We start from the raw sequence: 26,687 nt of genomic DNA, 5'->3' as shown, positions 1-26,687 counted from the left end.
TTCTTGCCCGGGAAACACTATGTACTTCTTACGCCAGAGTATGATGGCGTGGGCTGTGTCTCCAAGTTTCTTCTCCCCGTCTCCTCCGGGGATGTCAAGCTCGAGATCCTCGTAGGTTCATTCCACCAGCTCTATCTCGACCTTCGCATATCCATGTGGAATGGGCCTGCAATGGTATGTACTCGAAGGGTCCGTGGGTATGGCCATGCCCGACGCGGCCTTCACAAGAAATATAGTTCATTAATTACTAATCAACATATATATGTAACAAATTTCGCATTTCGCATACCTTGATAGACAAGTTCCTGAAGGGAGTATGCATATCGCAGGGTGTTCGCTGCGTGATATCATCAACGGGGAAGTGGGTTGCTTCCTGAGCTGCCACTGCCTCAATGCCCTCTGATCCAACTTGGCCCGTTGATGCGCAGCTGCTACGGTTGCCCGAGGGGCTCACCATGACAGGCGCTTGTGTTTCCATTCCGTGCTGCTCGGCCAGGCATTGGTCCACCTGTCTTGTCACCTCCTCTTGCATCCTTGCCTCGTAGGTGGACACCCTATACTCAAGATCGACGATCTTAGCCTCTGTATCCCTCTTGCTCCTCATCTGACTCCTATACGTGTGGATGTCCTCTTTGAATCTATATTTCCAAGGAAGGACGCCTTTTCCTCACGTTCGTCCTAGATGCTCAGGATTCTTTAGTGCGAGGGTGAGCTCGTCCTTCTCTCTGTCGGGCCGGAAAGTCCCCTGCATAGAGGCTTCAATTGCATCCGCAAGTCGGCGTGCTGCATCTCGAATCATATCGCCGAATATGAGGGAGCCATCACCTGGATTGAGCGATCCACCGTGTGCATAGAACCAGTTCCTCGATCGCTCAGGCCAATTAGCCGTGGCCGGCTCGATACCCCTTGCTATCAAGTCAGCTTCCAACTTGTCCCACTTGGGGATTGCCTTTCCATATCCGCCTGACCCAAGCCGGTGATGGTATTTCTTCTTAGCTGCATTGGCTTTGTCCTTTTCTATCTATGCTTGCCCTTGCGCTCCAGTCTTGTATGCCACAAACGCATCCCAGTGATCCCTAAGCTTGTTATGCACGTTGAAATCAGGTGTCAAGCCCTTGAGGATGTATCTCTTGTACAGATCTGATTTGTAGCTCTGGAATAGTTCTGCCATTTTCTTTAGGGTCCATTCTTTGCATCTGGGATGATCTGCCTCAGGGATCATGAATGTCTCCAGCATGGTGGTCCACAACATGTCCTTCTCTGTGTCAGGGAGAAAGCTATCTTCATCCTCGCGTGACCTAGTTCGACGCCAGTACACTATGCTGATGGGGACGTTGTCTCTCACGACCCAACCACAATGATTCACAAACTTTCGTCCTATACCCGCCGGGGCTACTGGTTCACCGTCTGGGGCAATCTCAGTAACGATGTGCCTTCCCTCAAGCTTCTTCGTGGGACCTCTTTTCCCGCGTGGCCTCTTCTGTCCGGCCGACAGTTGACTATCAGTCCCCTCTTCGGTCCCCTCCTGGTTAGCCTCCTGGTTACCCTCATCGTTGCCCTCCTCATTCAGGTATTGGTTGAGATCCTCGTTCCCCTCATCATCCACCCAGTACTGACTGCTGCCCTCTGCGATCGTGTCTAACAGGATTTGTTCGTCATCGCGGTCTGCCATCTGTGCGTGCAAAGAAAAAAAGACAGTGAGGTCATGGACATCAACATGTACAGCTCATACGTCTAAACCCTACAAGTATACATGTATAATTCGCTAAGTCGTTGTTCTCGTTAAGTCGTTAAGTCGCTAAGTCGTCGTTCTCGCTAAGTCGCTAACTCGCTAAGTCGCTAAGTCGTTGTCCGTCAAAGTCGCTAAGTCGTCGTTCGTGAAAGTCGCTAAGTCGCTAAGTCGTCGTTCGTGAAAGTCGCTAAGTCGTCATTCGTGAAAGTAGCTAAGTCGCTAAGTCGTTGTCTGTCAAAGTCGCTAACTCATCGTTCGTGAAAGTCGCTAAGTCGCTAAGTCGTTGTCCGTCAAAGTCGCTAAGTCGTCGTTCTCGCTAAGTCGCAAACTCGCTAAGTCGCTAAGTCGTTGTCCGTCAAAGTCGCTAAGTCGTCGTTCGTGAAAGTCGCTAAGTCGTCGTTCGTGAAAGTCGCTAAGGTGGCGGCGGCGGTGGAGGTGGAGGTGGAGGTAGAGTTGGCGCGCGGCGGTGGCGGCGGCGGAGGTGGAGTCGGCGCGCGGCGGCGGCGGCGGCGGTGGAGGTGGAGTCGGCGCGCGGCGGCGGCGGTGGAGGTGGAGTCGGCGTGCGGCGGCGGTGGTGTCGGCGCGCGGCGGCGGCGGCCGGCGGTGGAGTCGGCGACGACGATGGCGGCGAGGTCCGGTCGGCCGGCGCATGTCAAGATCGATCGATCGAGAGAGAGAGAATGCGAGATCGGAGGCGCAAGATTTGCGCCCCTCACCTTGAGGGAGGCAACGTTGCCAGTGGCATTCGCGAGGGCGGATGAGCGCGGCGAGCACGACGACGACGACGGCGGAGGCGGCGGCGACGTCTGGGGCGGTAATGGCGCGGGAGGAAGAAGATCGATCGTGGAGAAGTCTAAGTGTGGCACAGGGAAGCCGATGCAGTGGATATTTATACCCGGTAATCTTTTGAGAGAATCCATTATTTACCACTGACTTTATCACACGTCTACGATTTGCCACTGACTTTATCATGTTCTACAATATGCCATCGACTTTTGCTTAACTTCTACAATTTACCATCGCCGTCCGGTTAGCCTCCGTTAGTACTGTACAAATTTGTCAAAATGACCAAAATACCCCTGGGAGAAAAGGTTTCAAAATTTGGATAAAAATTATGAAATATCATATTTCAAGTTTTTGGTCAAATTTTGGATGTTTACAATCTTATGTTTATAATATAATATTTTGATAATTTTATCCAAATTTTGGAAGTTTTTGTCATAGGGGTATTTTGGTCATTTCGACAAATTTGTACAGTACTAACGGTGGCTAACCGGACGGTGATGGTAAATCGTAGAAGTTAAGCAAAAGTCGATGGCATATTGTAGAACGTGACAAAGTCAGTGGCAAATCGTAGACGTGCGACAAAGTCAGTGGCATATAATGGATTATCTCTAATCTTTTGTCCTGGTTCGTGGCTTCAACCAGGATTAAAGATTTCTTTAGTCCCGGTTGGTAGTAACAACCGGGAGTAAAGAACAAATGTTTACTCTCGGTTGTTACTACTAACCGGGACTAAAGATATCTTTAGTCCCGGTGGAAGCCACGAACCGGGACAAAAGATGTTTTCCCGCTATTCCAAAATTTGTATTGGTCCCGGATACTGTTAATAACCGGGACTAAAGATGTGTACACAAAACCGATTTATGGCCTTCTTAAATTGTCTTACAAGTCGAAATAAATACCAATAAATCCAATATAATTAACACATGGCCGATTTATATGGTTTCAAAGTCCAAATAAATACCAAAATCGTACGTAATTTACGTATGGCCGAATTAAATGTTTTCAAAATTTTAATAAATAGAAATAAACAGGATATGCCTAAGTAAATGGTCTCAAAGTATAAATAAATAGAAATAATCATTTATAATTAACATAAGGCCAATTTAATTATATTCAAAGTGTAAATAAATAGAAATTATCATTTATAATTAAGATATGGCCTACTTAATTGTTTTCAAAGTGGAAATAAATACCAATAATCAGTTATAAATAACATATTGCCTAATTAATTGTATTCAAAGTGTAAATAAATGGAAGTAACCATTTATAAATATCATATGGTTGAAAAATAGTAATACATTACAAATTAAGCAGTTGAGAATAATATATTGATCCAAATTGTTCGACCTTCAATACAATACAAATAATTTACATCTTCCATCAAACAACCTAGGTCGCTATCTTCCTCACGTACTTTCTCCTCATTATTGTTCCTTTGCTATGATCGTTGTGTGAGTACGGCGTGTCCTCCTTTGATAGTATGATGCTCGGGTCAACCATCACTGCAAACGGAGGTTGCCCCTCAAACAGATCGTAATTTTCATCAGTTTTATCCTCGACTCCAACGATTTTCCTCTTGCCTGGGAGAACAACATGGCGTCTTGGCTCATCGGGCCCTTTCCCCTTCTTTGGTTTGCTATCCATGTCCTTCACGTAAAAAAATTGCGTTACATCATTGGCTAGAACGAATGGTTCATCTGAGTATCCTACCTTGTTTAGGTCAACCGTTGTCATCCCGCTGTCATCAATCGTTACGCCTCCACCAGTCAACCCAACCCATTGGCACCGAAACAGAGGGACCTTCAGGGGTCCATACTCTAGTTCCCAAATGTTGTCGATGACACCGTCATACGTGCTAGTTGGACCATCGTGTCCTATGACATCGATACGAACACCACTGTTCTGGTTCGTGCTCTTTTTGTCTTGGGCTCTTGTGTAAAAAGTGTATCCATTGATTTCATAACCTTGGAATGTAGTTACCGAGCCGGAGGGTCCCCTAGCCAAGAAGGCTAGTTGTCGGTCAATCGTCTCGTTACCCAGGAGGTATTCTCGCAGCCAAGCGGGGAAAGTATCAATATGATGGCGTGTAATCCAGGCATCGGACTTACCACTGTTTTCTGAGCGAACAATCGCAAGGTGCTCATCAATGTAAGGAGCAACCAACGAAGATTGTTGCAAAACCGTGAAATGTGCTTTACGGAATAAATCGTTGTCTACAGTCATAATTGCTCTCCTTCCAAGTGTGCCCTTTCCCCGTAGTCTCCCCTCATGGATTGATTTGGGTACCCCGATTGGCTCGAGGTCTTCAATAAAATCTACACAGAACTCAATGACCTCCTCTGTTCCATACCCCTTCGCGATGCTTGCTTCCGGACGAGAACGGTTACGAACGTACTTCTTTAGAATGCCCATGTACCTCTCGAAAGGAAACATGTTGTGTAGGTACACAGGACCAAGAATACCGATCTCTTTTACAAGGTGGCACAGAAGATGCATCATTATATTGAAGAATGACGGTGGAAAGATCAACTCAAAGCTGACAAGGCATTGCACCACGTCATGCTGAAGGGCGGCTAAACTTTCTGGATCGATGACTTTCTGTGAAATTGCGTTCATGAAAGCACAAAGCTTCATTATGGTTGCCCGCACATTATCAGGAAGGATACCACGAATTATAACAGGAAGCAGCTGTGTCATAAGCACATGACAGTCATGAGACTTTAGGTTTGTGAACTTCTTATCCTTCGTGCTTATTATTCTCTTTACATTCGAGGAGTATCCGGACGATACCTTGATGCTCTCTAGGCATTGAAACATACTCTCCTTCTCTTCCTTGCTTAGGGTGTAGCTCGCCGGACTTAAGTAATGGCTTCCTTTCTCGTTCGGTTCCGGATGAAGGCCCTCGCGTTGTTCCATATGCTTGAGATCATTGCGTGCTTCGAGTGTATCTTTGGACTTCCCATATACACCTAAGAAGCCCAGCAGGTTTACGCAAAGGTTCTTAGTGAGGTGCATCACGTCGATTGCGTGGCGAACTCCAAGACCTCCCAATAGGGTAGCTCCCAAAAAATAGAGTTTTTCTTCCACATCGCCGCGTGACCATCTTCGCTCTCTATAGGTTGGCTGCCAAGCCCCTTTCCAAATACTACTTTCAGATCCTTCACCATTTCGAACACTGCTTTCCTGTTGCGATGTTTAGGTTTAGTACGATGGTCTGCCTTCTGTTCGAAGTGCTTACCTTTTTTTCGTACAGGGTGGTTTGTAGCAAGGAATCGACGATGGCCCATGTACACAACCTTCCTGCAATGCTTCAGATAAGTACTTTCAGTTTCATCCAAACAGTGAGTGCAAGCGTTGTACCCCTTGTTTGATTGTCCGGATAGGTTACTAAGTGCAGGCCAATCGTTAATTGTAACGAATAGCAACGCTCGTAGGTTAAATTGCTCCTGCTTGTCCTCATCCCACACGGGGACGCCCTCTTTCCTCCACAGCACTTTCAGATCTTCAACCAATGGTCTTAGGTACACATCAATGTCGTTACCAGGTTGCTTCAGGCCTCGAATAATAATCGGCATCATGATGTACTTCCGCTTCATGCATAGCCAAGGGGGAAGATTGTAGATGCACATGGTGACTGGCCAGGTGCTATGGCCACTGCTCATCTCTCCAAACGGATTCATTCCATCCGTGCTTAAACCGAACCTCACGTTTCGTGCATCCTCGTCGAAGTCTTTAAATGTTCTATCGATATTTCGCCACTGCGACCCGTCAGCGGGGTGTCTCAGCATCCCATCCTGTTTACGTTCTTCTGCGTGCCACCGCATCATTCTAGCATGTGATTTGTTCCTGAAAAACCGCTTTAGCCTTGGTATTATAGGGAAATACCACATCACCTTAGCAGGAATTCTCTTCTTCAAAGGCTATCCGTCAACTTCACCTGGATTATCTTGTCTTATCTTGTATCGTAGTGCTTTGCAAACAGGGCATGCTTCCAGGTTTTCGTACTCACCGCGATACAGGATACAGTCGTTCGGACACGCGTGAATCTTCTGTACTTCCAGACCTAGAGGGCAGACTGTCTTCTTAGCTTCGTACGTACTTTCGGGCAATTCGTTCCCCTCCGGAAGAATGTTCTTTACGAGTTTCAATAACTCGCCGAATGCCTTGTCACTCACACCATTTTTAGCCTTCTATTGCAAGAATTCTAGGATGGTACTCAACTTTTTGTAGCCCTTCTCGCAACCTGGGTACAACACTGTTCTATGGTCCGCTAACATGCACTCCAGTTTCTGCACCTCCTTTTCACTTTCGCAGTCCTCCTGTAAGTCCCGCAATATTTGACCAAGTTCATCAGCACCGTCATTCCCTTTAACATCCAGCTCCGCCTCGCCTATTGTGTTTTCTTCAAATCCGCCATACTGAGCCCAGTCCGGAATGTTCTCATCTTCTACTTCATCTTCTTCCATTGCAACCCCAACCTCTCCGTGCGAGGTCCAACAATTGTAGCTATGCATGAACCCCCACTGAAACAGGTGGGCATGAATAGTTCATGTGGTGGAATACTCCTTCTGGTTTTGCACTTGTCGCATGGACAACTTATAAAACCGTTACGCTTGTTATCATTGGTCACACCCAAAAAATAATGCACGCCGTCAATAAACTCTTTCGACCGCCGATCCGCGTACATCCATTGCCGATCCATCTATATGAAATACATATAAATCGTAATTATACAAAATCCAAGATTTACAAGGTAATTACATAATAATACAATAATTGAATATAATTATTCATACAATTAATCATTATTATTAAATTCATTGTACATATTTTTCATGTTTTAATTACATTATAAACAAATATTTAATATGTTTTTCTTATTTTAATATTAAATTAGCTTAGTTTTATAATTTCATACAAAATTATATGTAATTATTCAAACAAGTATTTATAATCTTCTTTATTCCCTACACACACTTTCTCTCTCATCATCTTCCATCACATTTTCTAGAGGGAAAAATATGTAAAAAGAAATAGCTCCAAATGTAGATGCTAAGCAAAACAAAGAGTAGGATGAAGTTGCTAACCTTTTGAAGACCTCAAATTTATATATTACCACCAAAAAAATTTGCTTAAAATTTTGACAGCACCTCCCTCCCTCAAAGCTTAATTTTGAAGCAATGACTCGGGCTGGAGGAGGAAGAAGGGGTATATAAAGCTGTGCAACTTTAGTCCCGGTTGGTAACCCCAACCGGGCATAAAGATCTCAAATCACTTTAGTCCCGGTTTGTATTACCAACCGGGACTAAAGATATGATCTTTAGTCCCGGTTGGTAACACGAACCGGGACTAAAGATCCCAAGCCCCCGACAGAGGTCTGACATGCCCTGTCAGGAGGCAAACCTCTTTAGTCCCGGTTGGTGGATCCCTTCGTCCCGTTGAAGTAATAAACCGGGACTAATAAGCCACTTTAGTCCCGGTTCGTTTTGGAACCGGGACTATTGTGGAAATCGGCCGACCCTCCAAAGACCTCTTCTCCAGTAGTGTAGGGCCCGAGCCGAAGCTTTTCCAGGCCCCGTTTGCGGATTGGGGTCCTCTGCATTGGAGTACAAAATGCAGAGATGCTACAGTAAATTGCATTAGAAGAAATCTGCACCATCCATTCATAATCCTATGCCTGTTATCAACCTCCATGGTATGAATGCGATAGTACTGGCTAAAACGTAAAATATTGTTGCTACTGTATCCGGATGATCTGAACCCTTCATTTTTAATCTAAGTGCACAAGTGCTACTGCAAAATACTGTAGCACCTTGCATTAGCAGTATAAACTGCAGAGGATCCAGTTTGCACCTCGGCTGATTTGTTTTGTTTTGATTTTTCCGAAAAAAGCCCGTGCGTTGCAACGGAAAAATTAATATTGCATTAGCATTTAGATGATCACGGTTTAATTTTCATGATCCAACCCCTTCCATAAAGAAAAGTTGATTTCAAATTTAATTTCAGAGTTAATTTTGATTTTTTTATCATAGTTTATTTCCAAGAAATAGCTTTTAAGTCAGCAAGAGAAAATATGAAAGTTTTACCTACGAATTAATAGTTTGTCCTAGTACAAAACATAAGCCTATCTTGACTTAAGTTCGGTCCTTTTACAGTTTCCTCGGTCCGTCCAGGAGATGTGCCGATGTGCCCATCCAGGAGACGTGCCAATGTGCGTGTATGTACAGTCCGGGAAACAGCAGGAGATGTGGGGACGTCACGATACTACGCGTGCACCTGGACCCACAACGTGCACTGATTAGGAGCGAAAACGAAGACGGACGAAACAAAAACCATCGGTACCGATGGACAGCCATGAACGAAATCGATACGGACTCAGAGCGACGTACCAATAATTCGGCAAAAACATCTTAAACTTTTATAATATACTAGAAAAAAATACCTGTGCGTTGTAACGGGTGAAGGCTTAGGATTTTGATCACATGAGAAAATCATGAGCTGCAGTTAGTATTTCGATCGTCTTACGTTAACATATATAGAGATTTCTCATACGTTTCTTTATTTATTTCTATAGTAAACGGAATTATAAACTAAGTGTCCGAAAAAACATATTTAATTTTTATAATAGTAGAGATTTTTCATCCGACCGAGAATCCGGTTGTCAGTAGATGGTTTTTTCCGGTCCGATCCAAGTTTTATACGTGTTTAACTCAGATGACGAACAAAAATTAACGTGAGTACGGAATCATCTTTAATTTCTATAATATAGGCATAAAGATAATTATCTTTAATTTTTTACCGTATCACATATAATAGGATTCGATTTTTTCTTACCGCATCACATATAATTCTTTTTTTAATCGGACATATTCGTTTTTATTTTTTTTTGCGCTTTTTTTACTGTCGACGGGATTGGATTGTTTTTTTTTTCGCTTGATTTTTTCTGCCCAGTTTTGGATCGGACAGATTTTTTTTCCCCTTCTTTTTTACCACGGGAATCAGTTTCGTTTTTTTCGCCTGTTTTTTTTCGCCCGGTTTTTTTCCGGTTATTTTCGCACGGATGAAAAAAAAATCGCCCATCAGAGCGTGGACCCGGGCGGAGCCTAGAATGCGAGAGAGCGGCGCGCGGGCGTGTCTCGATCTTTCCGCCCGCCTTATCTCTTCTTTTTCGGTTTTTCCTCTCCGCCTTTTTCCTCTTTTTTCTCTCCTCCGCCCGCCCGTATCTTCTTCTCTCCTCCTCCACTGCGCCTCCCCTCATCCAGCAACACCGTCCCTCTCCACCGCTCCCCCACCACCCACGGCGCCTCCCCTGGCCGCGGGCACCCTTTTTTTCTACGCCTCCTCTCTCGCCACAATCCTCTCTCTCGCCTCCTCTCCGTCTCTTCAAATCCTAAGCGGCGGCAGCTACTCCCCTCCCCGGCGTGGCGGCAGCTGCTCCTCCCCTCCCGGCGTGGTGGCAGCGGCTGCCCCCTCCCCTTCCGACGTGGAGCCAACGGCGGCTGCTACTCCCCCTCCTCGGCGTGGCCGCAGCGGCGGCGACAGCTTCCCTCCACGGTTGCCCCCTCACCTCCCCGAAGTTGAGCCGACGGCAGTTCTCTCCGGCGTGGTGGCGGTTTGATTTGTGAATATTTTTGAGGATTTTGTGATTTGGGATATTGATGTAGCAAGTTCATGAGCTAATTGGTTTTTTGTGCTATTTTTGGTTGTCTCATTGTTTGATTTATTTGACGATCAAGGGGGGAATTTTTATGGACTTGGACTCGACTCCTATGAGCGACAATCTCAGTTTTACCGCTTCCAATCAGAATATTATTGGAGTTCAAGATCTTAAATTTTGAAGGGCCTAGAAGTTGTTATTTGGATATGATCGAGCCAATTAATTTGGAAATTTCATATGCATATATCAAGTGACGAAATTTCCGGTTGTCTGTTTTTCTTTCTGAATCGGACACCATTTTTTCCTCTAAAGAAACCAGAAGTTACACGCCTCACGCCCACGGAAATCCGATGTCCCTCACTCGTTCGCTTGTGTACGTGTGGGGCGCAGCGTCTGCAGAATATGAAACCGACTCGAGAAGGGTGACGTACGAAAGTTTCTAGGAAAAAAACATCTTAAACTTTTATAATAGATAAAGATTTTATAATAGAAGAGATAAAATAATCCAGTTTACGTCCCTACACCACTACTAAGGGATATTTAACTTTGTTGCCATTTTTAAGATGTGGAAATGAAGGATTTGTCACTCGTTGTCCATGACATGTGGGTGGTAAATCCTTTATCACCACTTGCAAAAGTGGCAAATAGTCAATTATTCCCACTATTAAAAATTTCATTTGCGTACTTCAACAACAAAAACGGCTATGCAGTATTTTCTAACTATCAAAACCAGCATCGGCTATGCAGTATTTTCTAACTATCAAAACCAGCATAAGTCGAGTCTCTCAGTTTAAATGGTGGTTTCAGCTGATTTGATGCCTACGTGATATATGGACCCGCTCTTCATCAGACATGCCACCTATATAAAATTATAGTCAGTAAAAGAAAAGATAAAAATAAATAAACCATGTGAGACTCATATTACAATGCCACTATCTTCTTCCTCCAGCCTCCCCACTCTCTTCTTCCTCATAATTCTAATCTCCATCTCTTTTATTGACGGCTCCTCCTGGTTGTCTAAGGTGTGGTGGCAACCTTGTCGGCGAGAGCAGTAGTGAAAACAGTGGAGGTGAAGGTTGAGGCGGCAATGACCTCAATGACAGTAGAGGCAAAAGTGGAGGCCGAGAACATTGAATGGTCGATGCTGACATAGGAACTACACCGGGGTGCCGGATATGCCCGTAAAGCCCATCTCTAGTGAAGCTCCAATGATCTTGAGCTAGCCGGAGTGGCGCAAATCCCCGCTTTCCCATTGATCTCGAGGAGTGGAAGACAACGACGATGGAACTCCTCATGAATCCCAATGCCGTCGGAGGATGGCGAGGCCCAGTGGAGTTTGGCAAGTTACAGCTTGTCGATTGCAAGCTGGTGAGGATCAGGGTCGATTGCCACTGGTTGTTGACTTTGTCGGGCGGTGGAGGAGCGGCGAGGCAAACAAGAAGGTAGACGAGTCCTGCGACGACAAGGCTAATGGAAATGAGCCAGAAGAAGGTAACATTGTGCTCCCTAGACTCTCCATTATTGTCGCCGCCCGCGCTTCCCTTAGCCACCGCTACCGCCTAGGCATCCCCGGTCTGTTGCCATGACTGTGTGTTGCCTACGCCCATGACTACTATCTTTCCTCTTCGTCTTCTCTCCTATATTTCCTATGCTGAGGTGTGAAATCTTGCAACGGCAGCAGTGGCAAACAGTCAGCACAGCCAACACACACGGGCACGTGGGCTGGCGCAATTGCACCTCCTGCGTGAACTGGCCGGATGGGTAGGGATGCAAGCGGGGCGGGAAAGCGGGCTTTTTTTTCCAGCTTATTACATTTCTAGTTAATTTTTTCTTCTAAATTTTATACTACCATACGAAAAATAGACTAGCAAACGGGTTTTTATGCGGGTAGCGGGACTACCCGCTTGCATCCCTACAGATGGGCCTGCTACACTCCATGTGTGTGCATGCACCTAAAATTGTTAGTATTGTATTACCTTCGTCCTAGGATATAAGAGATCATGGAGGGATGTGATGTGTTCTACTACTGTCCATATTTTAGTACTAAGATATATCACATTCCTTTAAAAATCCCTTGCATTATGGGAGGGAGGGAGTATATATGTTGACCAAAATAGTTAATTAGGATTAGTTGCCAAATTGCAATTTGCCCCAGCGTATGCAAGTCTGCATATAGCACATATAAATTTGTCTATACTTTTTAATAGAAAGTTTAAATTCAAATTAGAATAAACCTTTGTGCTAAATTTTAAAACTTTCGACTCAAAATTCTAAAATATTTTATCCAAGAATAAATTGCATTGGCGATACACGAATTTGTCAGGTAGGTGCAATCTAGTGTATGAACTTGTAAAATGCTCATTTTCGTACGTGAACTTATCTTGTGCGTGCGAAATAAGGTCAAAAGGACATTACATGACTAATTTTGTTGATTTATGCACTGGTTAGGATACTACGTAAACATATATATGAGAAGGTTGCTACTTAGACATACACCTATCCAATAAAAAGATAGAATGAGATATAGTGATTGTAGAGAAAGATATAAAAACTAAGCTATGATACAAGGGTTAGAAACATACAAAATTCAAGATAAAGTAGAGAACAAATTTATAAATATAGCATGTTTTATGCATACTCACTATACGTATGCACGCCACATCCTAATCAACATCAGCCAGGTGGAATTATCCTTGCCAAGCCATTTTGGACATAGTTTGTAGTACCTCTTCGGAATCGGTAGCACCTCTTTGGAAACGATGCTCGATCGACCAGTAATTGACCATATTTACCATTTAACTACTCAGTATCGATATTAATACGATGTAGAAAGAATTGTGAAAAACAAAATTTAAAAATAGCCAAAAAAAAACGGTATGGTCGGAAACGGTACCCCTTATACGGAAACGGCGCTTGGTCGATCGGGAATTTCCGTGACCGTTTTCACCCCTAGTTCGTACGGATTAGATAAGTTCGTGTACCAAAACGAGCATTTTATAAGTTCATGTACTAAATTGCACCCACCTAACAAGTTTGTGTACCACCAATACAATTTACTCTTTTATCCAACTTTTAAAATTTTCAACTTAAAATTTAAACATCCAAATTAAATTTAAAAACTTTTAACTTGATATTTTTTAAAAAATAATTATGTACAGATCTTAAAACTTTCGATTCTAACTTTTTAACTTTCAATTCAATTATTTATTTTTTATTTTATTATAAAACTTATTGCTAATCACGTACTCCCTTCATAGAAAAAAAACCAACTTCGTTGCTGCTCTGCTGGAGACACCTCTGCCTCGCCGCCACCACTAGGGATGAAACTGGTTCGGATAGTTTTTGTCCGTCCAGACCATTTTTCGGATTTGGATAGTTTCGGTTGGAACTATCCGGAAATTCTCGGATTCGGAAGCGAATTTGGATTTTTTTTCTCGGAAACGAAAACGAATACAGTAAGGGTACTATCCGTCGGAATTGGAAAACGATCATAAACTATCCGGAATTTTTTTCCGGATATCCGCAAACATTGAGTAAATTTTAGAAAAAAACACGTATATACATAACTTTTTTCATACGGAATCAGACGAGGACAAACTTTATATCTATTGTAGAGCTCGATGAGATCTACAACTTTCATATTGACTATTTTATTATTTGAGGTTATTTAAGGGTCTAAATATTCATTATAATATACCATATTAATGTTTTCAAAATCTCAGATCTACAAATCAAATGATATCTGATGGAGATGTGTTCCATATCAAAGTTGTAGAGCTCAACGGGATCTACCACTTTGTAGCTTATAACATTTGTATTTGAAAGCATTTAAAGCATAAAACAAATATTGCAAGTTTCGAAGATGTGAAGTAAAATAAATAACATCTCCAATTTATACAATGGCAAGTAAGTTATACATCTAGTACTAGGTCTTGAGAATAGAAAATGGTAATCATATTTGCATATGGATCTCTTAGAGAAACAACCATAAAAATCGATTTTTCACATACGGTTGTGAGACCGTCTACAAAATTGACGATATAAATGTTGGCGATGTTGAACTAAAATAATATGTGATATCTCTTCCTTATCAAGAAATTCAATTTGAGGGGCTTTTTATATATCGGTAAATATTCGCTACTGTATTCGTTCCGTCTCGTATTTGCTCTGTACCTGTATTCGATAATATTCGATTTCATTTCCGTATCCGAGTTTTCGATTCTGATTCCGAAAAAAAATATGAAAATAAATATGATAAAGCTAGTTTCCGTCCGTTTCCGATCCGTTTTCATCCATAGCCACCACCGCCGATCTGCTCTGCTTACCGTGCCTCGACAAACCTGCCGGAGCTGACGGCCACCGGCGACGGTGAGACCGTCGTGGTCGTCCTCGACCTGGCTGGCTTCTCGGCCTACGTCACCGGCGCCGTCCACTCCGGCCGGGCGCCCGGGCCGTCATCCTCACCTCCGACATCAGTGATTATTAACTGATTATCGACTGATTAGCTGTTACTTGTCGCCCATAATGATTTAATTTATTCTATAAATAAATCATGACATTGCAGATATAAACTAGCATGAACGCATCATTAGATCTACACATGTAAACTAAGCAGTAAAACATGAACAGATCAAATATGCGTAACATGTCGAACACGTACCGAGGTGGCGGAAAGACCGGTTACTCGGCAGGAACTACTCGCAGTTGCGGGCATCGACGAAGGCGTGCAGCAAGCGAGCGGAGAAGAAGGCGAGCCGTCACGGACGAACAGGGAGCAGTCGAGCGCTTCCCAAAAACCTTATTGCCGCTTTCTCCCGATGCAGGACGTCGAAGGCAGAGGTTCCGGAGACCTGCTCTCCTGATCGCCGGTGTACGCCAGCGAGCGGGATGGAGTAGTCTACGAGCGACGGCGCAGCACAGAATAGGAGGCAAACCCTAGATTGATTTCGCGTGTGTTGCGTGAAGGCGGCAGCTCGGTTTATATAGAGATAGGTCGCTTGATCAGGGTGCCCGCACGATCTCCACTCCGCGTAACCGAACCGGATAAGTCGTGCGTAACTTATTCGGACTCCACGCCGTTTTCACGCACCGGATTTTTCGGAATGTTCCAAAACAAAACAAATCCGAATTTCCCACAGCAAAAGGAGGCTGCATCTGCGCAAGGGTGAGGAGCCAATTTTGCGGACCATTCGACGCGTACGTCGAGCCAATTTTGCGGACCGCCTTCCCTGCCAGGCGAGGCGAGCGAGAGCACACGTGTGTTCCCCCTCTTCTCTCCACCACACATGCTGTGGCTAGGAGGGCATCCTCCCTTTAAGGAGGCCCCCCTCTTCTAGAATAAGCAAGGTGGTACTAAACTCCACATGCATGCCATCCCATGAGGTGGGCTTTTGTGATAAAGAATTAATCTTCGAGTGGGCCTTAGCCCATCCATTAATTCCAACAGATTCGGCGAGCGCGCGCTTAGCAGCCCCATCACCATCTCAACCACAGGTGCTCTCAATTAGTAGCCTATTTAAGTTAAGATCCTTTCTCGTTAGTTTTTAAGATGGTATTAATCTCTTAACATTAATTTGTAAGCCCATAAAATTTACTATGGTTAAATTGGTCCTAACCTATTTAATTCTAACAATCCAAACTAAATTTCGAGTCTCATAAGAAATGTTCTCAGTTCTGCACCTGTTTGTTATAGAGTAAATTCCGTAACACCCTGAAAAATACGCTACTTAAACATCCTTTAACTAAATTCCGTCTCCCAGAAATCTTTGGCCAACAATTTGCATCTTGCCGAATTTTCGAATCGGGTATCCTTTTCTTGGACATATGAATCTTTTTCTCCTTTTCGAACTGCTATTTGTATTCTCTGCAAAAGTCTAGTTATGCTCCCACCGAACTCCCTGCCTGAGTCATTGCTTAAGGAAAAAGTCTAGTTGACCTCCCTTCGGCCCATTTTCCCCCTCGACTGATCATTAGTCTATGTCTGCTCCCTCACTCTCCATTCGGTTTTCCCCCTTTAAATGCGGGGGTCAGCCGCGCATCACCGCGAGACGCGCCGCTCGGCCGCGCACCGCCGCGAGATGCGCCGGCTCGGCCGCCGTCGCCGTCGCCGCCACCCACCACCCCCCCTTCCCCGCCATCCTTCCCTGCAACCCCTACCGCACGCCGCCGCGCTAACCACGGAGGAGATTACGACCGCTCCGCCACGCGTCGCGACGCGCCATGCGCGACCGTCGGCCGAACACCTGTGGAATTAGCCGCCGACCGCCGTCATGCCGGAAATGGCGGTGGACCCGGCCGGGTTAGGCGCCGCACACACGGTGCCATGAGTCGGTCGCAGTCAGGTGCCCCTTCCTGCAATCCCATGCCGCCACGCCTGAACACGGTCGGGAACGCCGTGCCGCCGTGCCGCCAGCCCGCTCGCTACCTCACCAACACACGCACAAATGACGGGAGGACTTGAATGCGTGTTGTAGCCGTCCCTTCCCCTCTTGGCACCTATAAAAACCCGGCATGCATGCAACGAGCAACCTCTTTCCCCACTGTCCTCCCTAGTAAGGGGCGCAGCTACAGAGGGTGCCGGAGGGGCCAACACCCCCCTATCCGACCCCCCTCCCTGCTGTACTAACTAGTGCATTAGTTAGCATGTTAATTAGTCTATTATTAATAAACATGATATAGAAAATTAATTAATAAGAAAGAGACGGAGAGACAACGCAAATCAACTCCTCGTCTTCATTGCTTCGAGCATGGTGTCTCAAGTCTAGAGTCATTTGAAAGATCTTGATTTTAGAAGAATTTTGGCAAAGGTTTCATCGAAATCTGAGTTGAAATGAGGGAGATATGAGCTTTGAAAGATTGGGTTTTGAATAAATTGAATAAAAGGTAAAAGGTTGACAGGTGGGACCGGGAGAGGGTTCGGCTGACCGGTTCAATGGATTTTTTAAAAAAGAGCGGGGCCCATATGTCAATCTCTGTATTCTTCTCGCTTCGCTCCCTCTCTCTTTGGCACTCTCTCTCTCTCGTGCACGCGCGTAGCAACGGCCAACGGCGGCTAGGGTTGGGGCTAGCAGCGGCAATCGGGGGTGGAAGTGGTTACGGCTGAGAAGGCGTGCACGGTGGGAGGTAGAGTTAGGTTAGGGAGGCGACGCGCGGCCCGGGGAGGTGTGTGGCGGCCGGGGTGGTCAGGTGCAGCGGCGGCCTAGCACGGTGTTACGCCAATGATGGTGTGGCGGCGGTTTAGCACAGGGAAGGGCATGCATGGCTTGGGGTGAGCTGTGGGTAGGTACCCTAAGGCGAGCGGAGCCGAGAGTTTCAACGGGGATGGACAGGTGAGGCGGGGCGGCGGTGTGGTTGGGAGCGGCGGCGACCGGAATGGCGCACGGCGGCGGTAGGCTTGGTCAGTGTCGAGCTGGGCGGCGTGCAGGTTTTGGGAGCATGTACGACCCTAGGGAAGTCATCTCCACTTATGGTTGTGGTTGATAGCATTGGCTAGGGGTGTGGCGGCGATGTCCCGGACGCAGTCACGGGGCGGGCGCACGGGGTCTATGGCGGGGCTCGGCCGGAGGGGATAGGGAGGGGGATGGGATGCGACGTGCACGGTGGGTACTGATGCTGGGTGATTTTGAGCTCGGGTGGCCTTTTGTGGCGACTTGGTGTTTGGCCGGGTGGGAGTGGGCTTGAACAGAGCATGCCCGTGCGCGGCGTGCACGCGCACGCTCTGTGGCGAGGGCGGCTCGACGGTTTGGGATTTAGACAGCCGGCAGGGCTGGCGGGGAAGGGTTTCTAGGGGGAAGATGTAGAGGTTGGCGACGCGGCAGCTAGCAAGGAGGCCGGGTGCGGCATTTCACCCTTCGGGTAGCGTCGCGCCTTGTTGGCGGTGACAGAGCTGAGGAGGAGGGAGGGCGGCGGCCAAAGGCAAGGGGAGGGAAGGCAGTGGCACAAACCTTGCGGTAGCCGGGTAGCGGCACACCGGGCGGTGATCCTCGCATGAAACTACGGTCGTCGAGGTACAACCTAGGGTCGGTCGAGTTCGCGGATCGTCCTCGCTCACCAGGTGTTCGATCGTCAGCACAAGCGAACACATAGTGATATATGGTTAGGTGTTAGCGAGTTAGCGATTGTTAGGGGTTGGGGGTTAGTGCGATAGAAAAGTACAAGGTCAGCGGTTAGAGTGTCAAGGGTTAGATGTTAGGGGTTAGTTGTTCGATCGTTAGCCGTTTTCGGGTTAGTTAATGGCGCGGCGGCCTATCCATCCCCTTGCTTGACTGAGGCCCAGCCGGAGCCGACCACGGCGGAGCAAGCGGAGATACGGCAGCCTGTACACTTGAGTGGGGTGGCGGAGCAGATGAGCATTGAGTAGGAAGCAGGGGCGAAGCCAGGATTTATGGTTAAGGGGTGTGGGTAGGGCGAACAAGTCATAAGTCAGAGTAAGCAATGCCGACGATAGTTTTAGCCTTCGTGTTTAGATGTTATTTTCCGCGTTCGATTAAACAGGTTACGTGTGTGAGGAGTGCGAGCCAGTTGAGGTTGAGACCTTAATTGATCAAGGCAAGTTCCTGCGCCGCATTCTTGAACATATTGAGCCTATTTACATATGTGTTGTTTGCAAATAAACTTGCATGCTATTCATAAATTACGTACCTACACTTGAATGATGCCTGCCTTGATATTGTTTAGCCTTACGTGTATTGCACTTCCTTGTCGCCTGAGTCCATTACTTACACGTAGTTGATTACCGACAACTGCTTAGCATTGCTCTTGACGTCTATACATCCCATACTTATGAACAATAAGACTACGGATGGAGGATCGCCCGGTAGGGGTGATCATTGATTTGTGGGTGGAGATATGTGCGCCGCCCACCCCACTATCATACAGACCAAGTACGACTTCATTTCACGTATGGATAGACCCGATGGATTAGGAAGCTCTCGTGGGGCGGCACCTCAGTCATGGTAGATTCTGTATGAGAATGTCGAGGATAGTGCAATGTCGGTTTGGTAAATGATGTCTATAACTTAAAATACACCCTATGAGTATATGTAGTAAATATCCCTTTTCCCGGGAGCTCCAGGACTCCCCTCACCATCCGATAGTAGGTAGGTTGGAGTGCCGGGGTGCAATTGGGGCTCATAGTGCTTGGAGCGGGTGCCAAAATGCGAGAGCGACTGAAAAGCCGGGCTGTGGCAAGTCTCATGTGTTGGGACTAGGCTCATGTGTTGGGCATGCCGCGGAGTGCGGGTTTAAAAGCGTAATCCACTGCAATGTGAGTAAACCAATCTATTCGAATAGCCGTGCTCGCGGTTAATGATCTGAGCGTCGGGACTTGTACTACTCTTGATTAGACTCATAGATTTTAATCTTGCTTAGGTTATGAGGTGACATGGTAACCTTGCCTAACGGTTATGAAGGTTAGCTAAGTTAGTTGGAGTAAATAAACTTGTGAGGGTAAACCGAACCAGGCAAGGCCTATAGAGGTAGATGAACCCTCGCTAAATGATAACATTAATCTAATGTGTTTTACAGTCAAAATTGCTATGTCTTAGGTTTAAGAAAAGATTTGGGAAATATAGCTTTATGCAAATAGCCATACACCGCCCTTGGAATTTCCCCGTACATTATATGCATGTCTTGCTAGTAGTAACTTGCTGTGTACTTCTGTGCTCACTCTTGCTTTACCCCTACCTTCTAGAGTCAGAGTTTGTGGATGACCCAACTGAGACCCTCCCCGAAGAAGAAGAACACGTGGTGACGCCACAGGGACTAATTCCCAGCCGTTGCCTGTGGTAATAAAGTCGTACCGCCACAGCCTCGCTTCTGCTACTCTACCTTAAGCTCTTATGTGGGTAATATATCGGCCCTTGGCCTATTTGGGGATCCAGTCGGACATCCCTTGTAATATTAAGTATTGTAAACCTTACGTTGCAGACGATTCTGTACTAATAATGTATTATGTGTATACCAACCTATTGATCCAGTGACTTCGTATTGTTAACACAAGTGGTCTCCCGTGTTTTAAAACCAGGGGCCAACAATACCCTTGAAAACTCACTCAATCCCTTTTATACCCTTGAAATTTAACCGATGCTTTCTATACTCCCCTGAAATTTCAACTTGATCCCTTCCATTACATTTTCCTTCATTTCACCGTTAAGTTTAGTGGCAAATGTCTTTGATGCCCTTGATGATTTAGGTTTAAATATAAGCTTAAAAAACAATTGAAAATTTTATTAGAGTGCACGGTATGTGCATTTTATATAACTAATGAGACTAAGTAATAAATTAAAATTTTTATTTGAAATTTAATAGGACAATATATTTTTTATCAGGAACATTCTTAAAAAATATCATGTGCATTGGTAATCCTATCTTTGTATGAAAGCTCCTCATTTTTATGACTTTCAAAAAATAAATAAATAAATATTTTTTATTTCATTATCTAAAAATAAATTGTCATAACTAATATATCGCATAGCGATCATAACTATTAATAATCTCATAGGACAAACTTTTATATTTTCAGTAATGCAATTCATAAATTTATGTGTTCATCTAAAGGGTAAAATGGTCATTTTTATAAAAATTAGATGGTCAACTGACAGGAGGGGCATGGAAGGGATCAAAATCAAAATTTGCAGGTATATAAGAAAGCAAGCAAAATTCACGGGCATAGAAAGTATTAGTTAGATTTTTAGGGGTATACGAGGGATTTTCTCTTTGTTTTGTGGTGGTTACGGTTAAGTTGAACTTCCATCTAGAAAAGGAGGTACACCTGACCACAATTGAACAATGGACTATGCCTTGAATTGTTAGTCCTATGCATTCAGGCTTTACTCAATTATTTAACTGATACTAGGTTGCCATTAGCATTTCATCTGTTTGGAGTGTATAAGTCATACTCTAGGCCTTTTCATGAGTATCTAGAGATCACCTAAATCTCATAAACTGTGACTAGCAATCAAACTTATATATGTGTTTCTTATAATATGTTCTATAGGCCAACATTTCTGCTTTAAGGTATACACCAACTTGCCATAAAGGAGAGAAATAAATCAAAGCGATGAGCCCTTTTAAGGCTCTTTCCTCCTATTTGCCCAAAAGTTTGTTTAATCATCATAATTCACAATATCTTTGACCACATAGGACATGTTACCACTACTATGTAACTCAAGTGGGTCTCAAACTCATCTCACTTGATGCATTTTGCGATAGTCTTCTGAGCAGTGATATAGTTCAATGATATCACTCCGGAGTTTTTCATTTTTCTGACATATTTTAATCTTCTTTTTACGTGACTAGGGTGGTGTTTGGATCAGGGACTAAACTTTACTCCATGTCACATATGATATTTGGACACTAATTTAGAGTATTAAATATAGACTACTTACAAAAACTAATTACATAAATGAGAGCCAATTCGTGTGACAAATTTTTTAAGCCTAATTAATCCATGTTTATTGTAGCATCACATAGGCTAATCATGAATTAATTAGGCCCAATAGATTCGTCTCATAAATTAGTCCTGATTTATAGAATGTGTTTTATCAATAGTCTATGTTTAATACTTGTAATTAGTGTCAAAACATCCAATATGACAGGGTCCAAACAAAACCAGATGACTTCATATTATTTTTTGAACTGTTAATGTTATTAATAATTTATGAGATACAGAGTGCTACCTCTGTCCCATAAAAAAGCCAATATAGGATGGGGCTAGATGTTTTCTACTGCCGAGAGTTAATTGTCTCTGAGATGGCACAGCCTCTGGAGTCGGGATTTCCTTTCCCGCCACACTCTCGCCTCGCCGCAAAACTTCCCGCCATTTCCTTTCACGTCGTTCCATCGCCAAAAAGCAGCCGCCTCCCTCTCTCTCTCTCCCAATCCACGCGTCCCCTTTTCCCGTCCCTTCCCTTCCTCCCAAAGCTTCCACAAGAATCCACCCACTTCAACAATGGCGTCGCCGCCGGACGCCGCCCTCACCGACTACGAGCGCCTCCGGGAGGAGAACATCCGCCGCAACGACGCCATCCTCGCCTCCCTCCGCCGCAAGGCCTCCGAGCTCTCCGCCGCCATCCAGTCCTCCTCCTCGTCGAAGCGCCCCAAGAAGCAGCCGCCGCCGCCGCGCGCGACCCCGATCCCCGTCGTCCTCCGCCGCTCCCTCCGCACCAGGGGCCTCCCCCCCTCCACCTCCACCTCTTCCTCCTCCGCCGCCTCCCCGCCCGCGCCCGAGTCCCCTCCGGAGGCGCCCTGCAGCACCCGGCTCTCCTCCTCCCTCGCCTCCGCCATCCTCGCGGCCGCGTCCGCCTCGCCAGCCGCGCCGCCTCCCGTCCGTGACGACGGCTTCGATGCCGGGGCGGAGCTGGTGCTGAGGCCCTCGCACGTGAGGAGGGTGGTGCCGGACAGGATACTGTCGGTGCGGGTCCTGCCGCTGGTGGACCGGACCGTGGTGGCGGCGGGGAACAAGCTGGGGAACGTTGGGTTCTGGGACGTGGACGGCGGCGCCGTGGCGGGTGCAGATGGGGTGTTCGAGTATTTGCCTCACAGGGGCCCTGTGGGGGCAATCGTCTCACACCCAGCTACGCCGCAGAAGGTGATGTTTTTTTCTTTCTTCTACTCGTGCAGACGTGCAATGCATATGTTCTTGAGAGTAACTGAATATTTCCTAGTATGCAAATTGGTGTATCTGAAATAGGAGTATTCGATTGTATCAGTGAAAAACTTGCAACTATGTTTTAGTACAGGCATTAGTTAATTGTTTATAGGGATAATTGACGTTTGGCGCTTTGAGAACGATAAATTTTTAGCACTCTGTTCTCATTGCTAGAGGTCTCGAATAATAAGTTGAGAATTCGTAAGAGATGAAAATCAATTGATTGAAGGAATTTGTTGAACTTTCTTGGCTTCTGAGAATCAAACATTAAGTTAACTTGGATCCCCTTAGATAACTGGATGGTTGATTAATACTAGGGGTTCATTATACGAGTCTAAATGAGGTGAGTGATGTATGATCAAGTGGTGGTGACTTTACAATATATGGTGAGAGGGGCTGCATGGGAAAGGAAGGGTTAAGGGATACAAGGGATGGCCTAATGTTAGTAGTATTTTCTTTCGCAGCTCAGCTAATCAGCCAGTCATCCTTATGATGAGATAATTTCGGCACTTACTTTATATAAAGCGGACCCAATAAATATAGATGTGCATCTCATAAAAAGTTATTCGCTTATTCTCATGTCTTGTTAATTTTTCTTCCTATTCTACTGTTATTTTTATTGATTTTCTGTGATAAATTTGCGTTGCAGATTTACAGCTGTTGCTATGAGGGTGAAATTTGTCTTATGGACCTTGAGAAAGAGAACTTTAATATGATCTATCTGACTGACTATCCTATTTTCTCACTTTGTCAAGCGCCAAATAGCCCCAGCTCTCTATATCTTGCTGAAGGAAATGATCTGAAACTTTTTGATGAGAGGATGGGTAAGGTGTCAGCCACATGGAATTTACATGATAATAGAATCAACTCAATAGATTTTCATCCAGAGAACACATATATGCTTGCCACAAGTTCAACGGATGGAACTGCTTGTATGTGGGATTTGAGAAACATGAAAGAGAAGGAACCAGAGAGCTTGAAGGTCCTTGAACATGGGAGATCTGTTCAGTCTGCTTATTTTTCACCTAGTGGCCGCATGGTTGCAACTACAAGGTGATCCTTTTCCTAGGCTATTTCCTACACTTCTTAAGTTGCCTTAATGTATGCGATGATTGAATAATAAACATACTCCCTCCGTCCCAAGAAAACTCGATGTGACATATTTTAGAACAACGAATCTGAACAAGCCTTTGTCCAAATTCGTTGTTCTAGGATAGGTCACATCCTAGGTCACATCCTATCCTAGATTGAGTTTTTTTGGGACGGAGGGAGTACTTCTTTAATCTTCAATAACATTATATCACATCCAGGTCCATAGGATAACAAGAGTTACCATCAAATTGTTCTGCATATTATGATGTGATTCAGTCTTTTAATGAGACTGCTTTAATAGTTTTTCTAGTTGCAGTTGTGCCTTCTAATATATGCTCTGTTGAATCCAATTTATTTTGGCACTTATAGAGACACTGTCTGAGCGCTTGCAGCTTTGTTAGTGCAGGTAGTACTAACTCCATTCTTGCACCTTATTTTGGTATTATTCGCATCTTTTAGCACAATATTTTTTTTCGAGATGTTTTAGCACAACTCACTATCAAGGTGATGGTAGATTTATTTCGTGTAACAAAATATTAGGAATAATTATCATTGTTATCACCTTCTGATCTTAACTTCTCAAGGCACTCATTTCACTCAAAATCTCATGTATAATTTACAACCGAATCAATGAGCTACTACTTTCACATATTATCCATATGTTGCATAGTGATAAATACTCCCTCCGTCCCTAAATATTTGACGCCGTTGACTTTTTTAAACATGTTTGACCGTTCGTCTTATTGAAAAAATTTAAGTAATTATTAATTCTTTTCCTATCATTTGATTCATTGTTAAATATACTACTACTACTCAAGTTTTTGAATAATATTCACAAAAGTTTTTGAATAAGATGAACGGACAAACATGTTTAAAAAAGTCAACGGCGTCAAATATTTAGGGACGAAGGGAGTATAACAGTAGCTCTGTGTAGCATTAGCTAGCAATATAATCCCCTTTTATACTAGATAGGGGGTTGCAGCAATAGTGAATGCTGCATATTTGCTACATATATTTACAAAAATGTACCTAAACTCAATTGTAAGTGAAATAGCTTTGTTCAATTAGAATTAGTTTACGAAGTTTGAAGAACTTTGTGAAATTGAAGCTTTGGCTGAGAATGTTGTTTTAGAGCTGTTAGCTAAGAGTTTTACTCACAAGTTTCATCTTACTCTAGCCCAAGTTTTTTCACTCATATTTCAAGTGAGCACCAATAAATGTATTTTCATTAGGTTCTTTTGCACAGAAATAACTCTATTTTTATTGAGTGCAGCCTGGATGATACTGTCCGAATTTTTAGTGTGGATGACTTCGGCAACTCGAGCATAATGAAGCACAATAACAAGACCGGGAGATGGCTTTCTACTTTCAAGTATGAGAGCTCTTCTATCTTTGTAGTTCTTTAATCCCGTATCTGAAGAATATTTCTGACTAATCTATTATACCAATGTTGCAGGGCAATCTGGGGCTGGAATGACACTGACCTGTTTATTGGAAACATGGCGCGGGCAATAGATATCATTTTGGTTGATCTGAATGGCAGTAGCCTCTTAGCTATGAACAACGCACGTCTCGAGAGCGAACACATGACGGCCATTCCGGGCCGGTTCTCTGCACACCCATATAAAGTTGGCCATCTTGCTTGTGCAAGCTCTGGTGGCAAGGTGTTTCTTTGGACCAGAGCATGAAGCAGCAAGATCTCCAGTGGCTGGTTCTTTTGACCCAGCTCTTGGTAAGGTGTTAATTTTGACGGTTGCAACACCTAAGCCTTGTTTCATGACCCCTCATGATGAAATGTATAATAGTAGTAGTTAGTCTGTTCTTGCCTTCTGTTTTCTGACGTTTGAGCTCTTGGAGCTTTCATGTATCCCTCTAGGGAAAGTTTGTTTAGTATGATTGGAAGCTATGGAGATAATCATAATATATAGTAGCATTGTTCCTTCAAAGATGGTGTGTCGATGAGCAGATCGTTGCTTGAAAATGCAAATGCTGACCAACATCAGTTTGTTTTCATTTTCCCCATCCGCAATTGTTAGCCCTACGTACGAATTTTTGAAAAAAGAAATGTTTCGACTCCGTTGGAACAAATCCGTAAGTTACATGTTACTGAAATTGAAATATTTCCATAGTGCTTTCTTTGCGGATTGTGAAATTTAGAGCGTCATTTACCAGCAATGTGTTATTTAGCGAGAAAAATTGTTCACCTTTATTATCTCCCTCGTGTACTTCTGAAGTTCAGGTCATCAGACACTCCGATTGTTTCGAAACATAAGTATGCAACACCATTTTCGAACGTCATTTAACCTTACTACGTGGTAACAGTCTTCCTGGAGGTCAAATAGATGACTTCCAATAATACATGCAGTGAAATCTCAAAAACTTAGATTGTTTAAACACAATATGATTTAATATGTAGATTTCTCATTAAAAATACTTTCATATATTTTCATTCTTAATAGAAGGTGTATCCAGATAGATGGCTAGAAATTGCAGTATATCTTGAAACGGAAGCTAAGTATTTTTAAAAAATATATAGTTAAATGTCACGCCCAGAAATTCACAAACCAGAATTTTTAAGCTGAATGTGTATTAAACCCCTGTCTAGGACCAGCCAGGGTACACAAACGACAATTGTTGACATATAGATCCACGTCTTACAAAAATATAAAAGATTACAAATGCAGCGGAAAAGATAAAAGCGAGCTAAACCGGGAAGCTTGACTTCAGCAGCGGGGCGACTCCATTCCACAGGCAATCCTTGACGGCAGCAA

The 26,687-nt window shown here is 44.4% G+C and overlaps 1 protein-coding gene and 2 pseudogenes across 1 annotated transcript; 1 reads left to right on the top strand and 2 right to left on the bottom strand.

Moving 5' to 3' along the window:
* The window catches only part of LOC136351535 (uncharacterized), a 3,628-nt pseudogene extending 1,956 nt beyond the window's left edge, over positions 1-1,672 (bottom strand).
* A 2,235-nt stretch (positions 1,673-3,907) lies between these two features.
* On the bottom strand, positions 3,908-6,984 carry LOC136351534 (uncharacterized; annotated as a pseudogene).
* A 15,069-nt stretch (positions 6,985-22,053) lies between these two features.
* On the top strand, positions 22,054-25,929 carry LOC4345168 (uncharacterized). Its single transcript, XM_015793501.3, has 4 exons — positions 22,054-22,764; positions 23,474-23,877; positions 25,190-25,288; positions 25,373-25,929. The coding sequence occupies exons 1-4, from the start codon at positions 22,126-22,128 to the stop codon at positions 25,602-25,604; spliced, it is 1,374 nt and encodes a 457-aa protein (XP_015648987.1). The 5' UTR covers positions 22,054-22,125; the 3' UTR covers positions 25,605-25,929.
* The last annotated feature ends 758 nt before the right edge of the window (positions 25,930-26,687 follow it).

The sequence above is a fragment of the Oryza sativa genome, chromosome 8, assembly GCF_034140825.1.
Source record: "Oryza sativa Japonica Group chromosome 8, ASM3414082v1".
Taxonomy (NCBI): Eukaryota; Viridiplantae; Streptophyta; class Magnoliopsida; order Poales; family Poaceae; genus Oryza; species Oryza sativa.
Note: the sequence above shows the minus strand (reverse complement) of the source record. Positions and strands in the feature narration are given on the sequence as shown.

Excerpts from the sequence above, each read along its gene's own strand:
- LOC4345168 (XM_015793501.3), top strand. The coding sequence starts at position 22,126 with ATGGCGTCGCCGCCGGACGCCGCCCTCACCGACTACGAGCGCCTCCGG. Across the intron at positions 23,878-25,189 it reads CGCATGGTTGCAACTACAAG|CCTGGATGATACTGTCCGAA; the intron begins GTGATCCTTTTC and ends TATTGAGTGCAG. Across the intron at positions 25,289-25,372 it reads AGATGGCTTTCTACTTTCAA|GGCAATCTGGGGCTGGAATG; the intron begins GTATGAGAGCTC and ends CCAATGTTGCAG.